The sequence below is a fragment of the Dermacentor silvarum genome, chromosome 4 (genome assembly GCF_013339745.2).
Source record: "Dermacentor silvarum isolate Dsil-2018 chromosome 4, BIME_Dsil_1.4, whole genome shotgun sequence".
In the NCBI taxonomy this organism is placed as follows: domain Eukaryota; kingdom Metazoa; phylum Arthropoda; class Arachnida; order Ixodida; family Ixodidae; genus Dermacentor; species Dermacentor silvarum.
Window position 1 is genome coordinate 25,269,566 of NC_051157.2, and position 8,053 is coordinate 25,277,618.

The 8,053-nt window shown below is 48.4% G+C and overlaps 1 protein-coding gene across 1 annotated transcript in view; it reads right to left on the reverse strand.

Moving 5' to 3' along the window:
• Window positions 1-3,355: 3,355 nt before the first annotated feature.
• The window catches only part of LOC119448374 (gastrin/cholecystokinin type B receptor), a 33,424-nt gene continuing 28,726 nt past the window's right edge, over window positions 3,356-8,053 (reverse strand). The window contains exons 5-6 of the mRNA XM_049665341.1: window positions 5,799-5,990; window positions 3,356-4,112 (exon numbers count right to left, since the gene is read on the reverse strand). Coding sequence (XP_049521298.1) covers window positions 3,667-4,112; window positions 5,799-5,990 — 638 coding nt within the window. The 3' untranslated portion in view covers window positions 3,356-3,666. The remainder of the gene's footprint in view (window positions 4,113-5,798; window positions 5,991-8,053) is intronic.

Below are 8,053 nucleotides of genomic sequence, written 5' to 3' on the forward strand. Positions count from 1 at the left end.
CACCGCCGTTGTGGGGTTCCTGGAGGGCAAGGCGACGCTGACGTTTGGCCTCAAGATCGCGCTCCTGCAACATCGCGCCCACTAGCGGATGGCCCACGAAGCGCACCTTACGCGCCCCTCCGCCGCATGACGTGAGAGCATGTAACGAGCGCCGGCGCGCAGCTGGCGCGCGCGAGCGAGTGACGAAGCAGGTGCGCGACGGGAGAGGAGAAGCGAGAAAGGAGGCAGTGACGTGACCACTCCGCTTTGTTAGGCAGGCGTTCACTCAGTTTCAGGTGTTGTGTAGCTCTAATTAGCTTTTTATTTTAATTGGTAATGAGCGGGTACCCCTGGTTTAAGTGCGCTGTCACTGATGACGTCACTAGGAGTTTCACGGGAGCCTGTACGGCAATTAGACTTTGCCTAATTGTTTCTAATTATTCCTGACACTTTATTAGCTCTTTACTAAACCTTTGCTCTGATGTGATATTTATCATCACCCATAAGTAGAACCATCGATGTCTACCTGTTTTTATATTTTTATGATTTATTTTTAATTTCGTCCGACCTCTGTGACCAACCGGAAGTCGGTCCCTAACCGAAAGTTGCTGCGCCAGAAACAAGAGTGCCACTTGGTGCTCGGGCCACTAAAGAAGTCGCAGTTTGACCCGAAAGGCGAAGCATCAATTGCGATACCAACTTAGTATAGAGCTACACGGAGTAAGAATAGTAGTTTTATCGGCTGCATCAACTTGGACACATTCGCTTACTAACTGAATTAACAAGCGTGGTGTCAGCGCGCACAAGCAAACATGAATAGATCACACTCGATGACCGCAGACAACCACTGTCAAAACGCTGGCGTGAGCAAGCGCGGTGGCAGCAGCGACCGAAGGTTCGTGCGGTCTATTGCTTCAACGGAAACTGAGTGGTGAAAGCACAGCGCATAGAAACGTAAGAGCCGTGTGGAGATCGCTTTTAAGATACGTTGCGCGCGACAGCCCGCAGCCGCGCAATGTACAAGTACGCAGTTGGTGGCAGAGTAGAAGCCGCGCTCCCTCCCTCCCGCGCTGCCTTCCGGCTTTCCTTCTTTCACGTCGGTCATTTGAGTCACCAGTTCACCCTTGCGCCCGGTCGCAAGATAGGCACTTGATGCCGCAGCTAAACATCGCCTCCCCTCCTATCCCCCCATGGCCTTTCGCGATGGAAGACGTCGTGTTTGCTCTCCGCCGTGCGTTCGCTCTCCGCGAAAGCGCGCGTCCCTCGCGCGCTTTCACTCGTACGTACAGCATACGGCGTGCTACGACGATTTTATCGCCGTTAGACTTTATACGAAACCTCACGGCGATGACGACGGCGACGGCAGAAATGAGCTTGGAGTGTCCATATAATTTCTATCGCAATAAACGAAGCGCATGATAGCACCACCAGTTCAGCGCTCGCAGACGACTGATCAAGAAACAAAACCCGCTTATCCCAACAGCGGTTCCAGGACGGGCTTGGAGTTTCCGGTGGCTGTAAGGTACGCGCCAGCATCTCTCGCTAGTAAGATGTGATCGCAAACGAATAGAAAAACAGGACTATTGCATTTTCCTTCCCTATTAAACAGTTCTGTGGTCAACATTTACTCTAGTCCATATTTTTTTTTTGGTATCTTGTGTGTTGGGGCTTCATTCTACAAGTGGAGCTGAATGATATGCCATTCTATGTCACGTCGAAGCGCGACACACTTTCATCACCACCGCTCGCTCTGTGAGCCAGATCGCGACGTGGCACGAGTGAGTCTCGAAAAAGGCTTGCAAACAATGTCGTTTCCTGATCGGTCGTCTGGGGGCGCGAAATAGTGGCGCTATCACAGAATGGAAGAAGAGGTAAAGAAGGTAGGCCACCATGTACAGGATAATTGAAAGTGTAGATAGACAACCAGACGTAATCAGAAAGAAAGTGAGAAAAACAGAGACAGCGAATTGGATGCGAAGAATGGAAACGAAAAGGACCATTGAGGTTTAGAAGAATGAGAAAAATGAAATTAGAAAAGAAAATCTGTCCGATAATACGAAGGGAAGTGCCTGGCTATTTGACGCTCGAGCTGGTTGCCTAAGGACAAAAGCGTACTGGATGAAAATATTCGCAATTAGATGAGGTATGTGTATGCTGCCGCAAAAATCCGGAGACCACTCACCACATCGTAGTGGAATGCGAAGGGATTCACCCAGCGAGACCAATCCGTAACGTACAACTTCCAGAAGCGATTGGATTTAATGTGGACGGAAGCGTCAACCGGTCAGCAGTCAAGATAAGCAAGAGAGGTTCAGAGTATTGGTGGAAAAAAAGCAGGGAAGAGACTGATACGACCGGATCGATTATAGGCATAGGCAGCGGTACAAGGTAGACAGAGAAGATTAAAGAGATGTATACAAGAATGCTAGAAAGAAAAGCATTTATAGCATACTTGAGTAAGTCAAGCAAGCTAGGTGACGATTTGTTCCCGCCCCGTTTCAAGGGGGATGCCAATAAATCATCATCATCATATCACACGGCAGTTTTTGTATTTCGCGGGCTTTCTTTAAGGGAACTACAGGAAGCTCTATCAATGGCACTTAGCTCCAAACACTTCAGTCGGCTATATTTGAATGTGATCTACAACTTTCATATTGCCAGTTTCTTGCTGAAAGCAATATTTTAAAAATGTGGGCAGCTTCACACTAGTGGTGCGAAGTCTGAGCAAACAGCAAAGCTGGTGGCCCTTCCCTAGCTTTAACTTGGCTTTTCATTAGCTTTAACTTGGTTCTCTCTTAGCTCTAACTTGGTTCTCTGCTAGCTTTAACTTGGCGTTTCCATTATCTTAGCGTTTCTAGGCTTTAGGTGGCGGTACTGGGGAAACTCCGGATCGGTGCGAAGTCTTCGGAGTCGCTCTCGAATGGCAGCGCGGCGCTTTTCGCACCGCTCCTCCTCTTCTTCGTGCATGACGATCTTCTTCGGACGACCCATGTGCTCGGCGCAAACTCAAGAGGCAAAGTGTGTCTCCGCGCCTCGGCGACGCGGAGCTATTGACTCTGGCGTGACGTCATTGCCTAGCTTCGCCCCTGCGCGGCTGCGGGGAGAAACTAAACAGAGCTACGCCGGAGGAGCGAGCGGCGCCGCTGCGGATGTTAGGCAAGACGTCGCTAGGTGACGCTGTGGCGGGGCGAGGAGGTGGCGCTCCGTTACTAGGCGACACCCATGACGTCATCGCCAGGCGGATGAGTTTCTCTGCGTACACCACCGGACTACCTCCAGCTTAAACAGCTGCGCTGTGAAAAAAACATCTGTGGTAATGAATGTATAAGCCCTCACAAACATGACACTGACAAACTTAGATCTTTCAGAAGTTTAATACCATCGTCATCACGCTGAATGAATGGCTGAATGAGGCGTTCATTTATACAAGGATGGTTCCATGTTAAGTTACGTTAATGGAATGAAAAATTCTACGCGACAAGCTCTTCGACATCGCAATTGTTCGGTTCGCGCTGCACTTCATTGGGATAGAAATATCGCATTCAATCAGCAACAACTCCCCTTTCCCCGCTCCCCCCTCCTTCCCACCTGTACAGGCTTGTTTATTACCGGGAGGGCTCCGAAGGTTTTCTTCTGCGAGACAAAGTCACTTTCTTCGTACTTCGTTTCGTCGAGAAAAAATGACAACTACGTCACTTCACGGCTTAGAACGTACACAAAATCCTGCTTATTCAAACTGCGCACGCGGCCCGCACCCTGTTTGCGGTGCGAACAACTGCGACGACACAGCGCGAGGAAACTGACTCGGAACGTCCTGTTCATGAAGCAGTATGTGATGGGATTGCAGCAGGAGGAGGCGTACGCCAGCAGCTGCAGGAAGCAGATGCCTCGATAGCCGAGCCCGTAGTACACGGCTTCCGGTCGGAACAGCGACACCGTGTTGAGCACGTACAGTGGCGTCCAGCAGACGAAGAACTCGACCACCACCACGAAAAGCATGCGGATGATGCGCTGCTTGGTGGCCAGCGACCGGTCGGGGTCCCGCTGGTGCCATCGGATGGTGGCGCCCCGATGTAGTCGCAGCGACGTGCCAGGCTCGGGCTGAGACGGGTGCACGGCCGCGAACGGTGAGCCTGCGAACGCCGCGGTGTTCAGTGCTGGCCTTCTTAGCGCGCAACAGCTTGTGCGACAGTTGTAGTTGTAATTGTAGACGCAATAAAGCGGCGAACTTTGTGCTGCCCCGAAGCATTATTCATGCGCTAAAACGATGCACGCCACCTACAGAACGACCGTCTATCCGAGATTCACTTCGATGGGAACAGATTCAGTAAGTACTGAGTAACTCAAGTGCATCAAGCGAATGAACACAGATATAACAATATCTACCGACTCGACGTTTTTCAAACATCTAAATTGTCTTTTCTCATTGCGTTTCGTTCTTCTCAATTGTTGGGCAAGAAAGCTTATGGCAGAATTTCGTGGCAGAATTATGGCAAACATTCGCGCTGCTTGTAAAACCCACCCATAACGCTCCGGTGCACTTGCTTGCGTAATTCATTGCAAAGACCGTAATTAACCCACACACTTTGAACTGTGTGTACACATTACTCACAACGTGCATCTTAATTTCGTCAAACATAAACAAGTGGGCTTGTATATTTTATCGAGGGACACCAGAGTACAACCCTCGTATCGAGCGCAGAAATACCGAAATAACTAAGGTTCCCTAATTATATCGAATGCATCTGTTGAAACCAGAAACATGAAATTTTTGCCACGCAGTGCACTTAGCATTCCGCTTATCTTTACTAAATTTGAAGTTGGTGTCTTGTGCAGTTGCTGCGTGACCCTGCGAAACATCGCGGACAACGGTAGCGTGACACTCTAGAATGCTTGAATAAGTAACTTTCTACAAAGGCTATTTTAAATAACCTATACACAGGCGAAACGTTTATCGTTCATCACTCACCACATGTTACCTATTTAGACGAAATATAAACACCGTTCCTCGCATAGTTAAACGAGGAGACCGAGGAAAAGAAAATACATGCCATGTACAATGCATACAATTTGGGTGAAGACGAGTGTTCAGCAGTTCAATTACCCATAGAATGGCCCCTATTTTCTTAATATCTTAAAATACGAATTTTCTGCCGTTTTTGGTTCTTTCAGGCAAGCGTATAAACGTTTGAAGCGTTTCATATAACGCTTCTAAACGGGCCGAAAGCAAGGGTTTGCAGTTTCATTTAATTCATAATTGGCACACACACACTGATGAGGTGCGCAGTTTTTTCAGAAACTTGTGAGAACAGGCATATAAAGTTTTCGAGCGCTTTTGTAGTCGCATTATATTCTGGGGTTTTACGGGCCAAAACCACGATATGATTATGAGGCACAGTGTAGTGAGGGACTCCTGATTAATTTTGACCACCGGGGCTTCTTTAATGTGCACTCAATGCACGGTATACTAGCGGTTTTGCATTTTGCCGCCATCAAAATGCGTCCGCCGTGGCCGGGATTTGATCCCGCACCCTTGGGCTTTGCAGTGCAATGCCGAAGCCACTACAGTACTACTGCGTGTTATAGCCACTTTAATAGCTTCGCTGTAAAATAATAGAATAGCTGAAATAGTAAGCTTTGGCACGCGATGGATGAAACAGCACCAGAATTTGCGCTTGAAATATTACGCGGTCGAGGCTCTGCTGAGAATGCATATCTAAGCAAAGCTGATAATGTGTTGTTCGTATAACGTTTGCGTGTACAAGTACTGTTGGCTGGATGGATCGTTGTCTCTTGTGTTGAAGAACAGGCGCACGTACCGTTCTTGACCGGTGAGCCAGTGGCCGCTTCGGTCTGCTGCTGCTGCATGGCCGAGCGCAGGGTGGCCGCGATGCGCGCGTACGTGGCCACCATGATGAGCAGTGGCAGCACCAGCAGCAGCACGTCCAGGAAGAGCGTGAACAGCCTTTCGTACAGCAGTTCTCCCCAGTCCTCTCGACACTTCATCTTGGCTGCACGTAGCACAAAGGCGGTCGAACAGCAATGAGGACACAGAGCTTTAGATGCGCAGTAATGCACACGAGATGCCGGGGACTCTTTATATTAATAGAGAAATGAAATTCGTGGCCTTTTCACTTGAATATCGGTAACCTACATTTGTGAATGACATTGTTTGTCTACGTTGCAAAATTATGGACGGCGAAAAGTGCGTGCCACTTGACTCAAGAGCAACATTTTGTCAGCAGCGGAAAGAGCAAAGGAAGGGTTGAAGAAGAGTTAAGGAGATGCATGCGCTGCTTTGGTAACATAGCAATTATTAAACAGCCGTAGTAGCACCTCTATACAGTCGTGACATCATCCTCAGAATAAAAAGTCTCTTATAGCTTCTGCAAATTCATTACAGATAATGTCCTCTTTGCAACGAGGTGCTTTCAAGCGCGGTGTCGAGGTGATAATGAACAAAAAAAAAAATCGCCATTCTCTTTCTTCGAATGTTGTTTGCACACTTCATAGTATCATGAATTGTTAAAGTTGTTTTATATATGATTCATTTTCTTTGCGCACCAGGCGCAAGCGAGAAATAGCAGAAAGAGTACCATTGTTTGGCTGTGTGAAGACTTAATTTAGAGTTCATGAAGTGGTCCATTGATGTTATGTCAGCTCCATGGACAGGGGACCGACAATACTCCTGTGCTTAATTCGTAGCTATAGCGAAAAGTTATGGTGCACATGTCTGGTCAACAACGTCTATCTGATAGTTGCGTGAGACACATTCAATTAAACGCACGATCCTACGAAAAAAAAAAGAGAGAGAACAGTGGACTTCAGCGATTCTTTCGTCTTTGAACTCATTTACAGCGACAGCAGCCCTCCATCAGAGTGGACGCCACGACCTTGTATACATTCTTGCTCGTTCCACAAATTGCGCTAATGTACTATGAAGCAGTGATCAAGAAGCGAGCGGTTATGTAGGCTGGTTGGGGGGGGGGGGGGGAGGGGGAGATGTCTGATGTGCGATGAGTAACGGAACGCGGAGGCAGTTTCCAGCGCCGTTCAAGACAAAGGTTGTAGACTTAACCGAAGAGAACGGCAACATGGCCGCTCAGCGCCCGTTTGACGTTCCTGAACAAAAAAAAGCGCCCGATACTGGCAGCATCAGAAAGGAAAACTGTCGGCATGCAGCCTACGTGAAATGTCATTTCGTGGGAGCCGTGCAGTGCATCCGCAGCATGAATACACACTTGCGGACTTGTGCGGAAGCTTTGTGCGCGCTCGCTACCGGTGAGTGTGCCATTGTGAAAATGTTTTTCTTTTTCACACGCGTTACTGCGTGAAAAAGAAATTGCATCTTCACAGTGATCTTCTTTTCTCCATTTCTCACTTCAAGTTAAAGGGTTGACTTATATCGCCACTCGACCTATATTCCGGTTTATACGATACAAGTCGAGACAATAGCCGCGTTTACATGAATGCGACAAGCGGTGCATCGCGACGCATTTCTAGAGCATCGCATCCGCGTATACGGCGGCAATGCAGTGAGAAGGCGAATGGCATTAATGCGCCAGGAGAGGATAGATCGAGACGGGTAAGTCGACTCACTCGGTGCACGTAAACGCTGGCGTGTCGCATCGAGGGAGAGAAGGAAAGTGAGATGGCTGCCGGCATGTGCACTCCTCCATTTATCTGCTAAACGCACAGGTTCCGGCTTGTCTCCGACAGCGGGGGATGCACCACATGTAAAAGCTGTATATATTGTAAAGGGGGTTTATTTGGGTCGTAGAGCGGCAGCGAGAAACGCAGCACCAGCAGGACGGGCGTAGCCAGAGAGCGAACTGGGTACGAGCCACACGATGGCAACGGGGCTGTTCAGCATGCCGATCTTCTTCCTCACAATATATATATATATATATATATATATATATATATATATATATTGTGACGTCTCGGTTGGAACGACGTTTATTAGGCCGGGAGCTCGTCAGCGAACCAGCGCAGCACACAGGCGATGATGATGATGACATATATAGGCGAAGAGGAGGATAGGTAAATGCGAGGATGATGAAGATTAACAGAC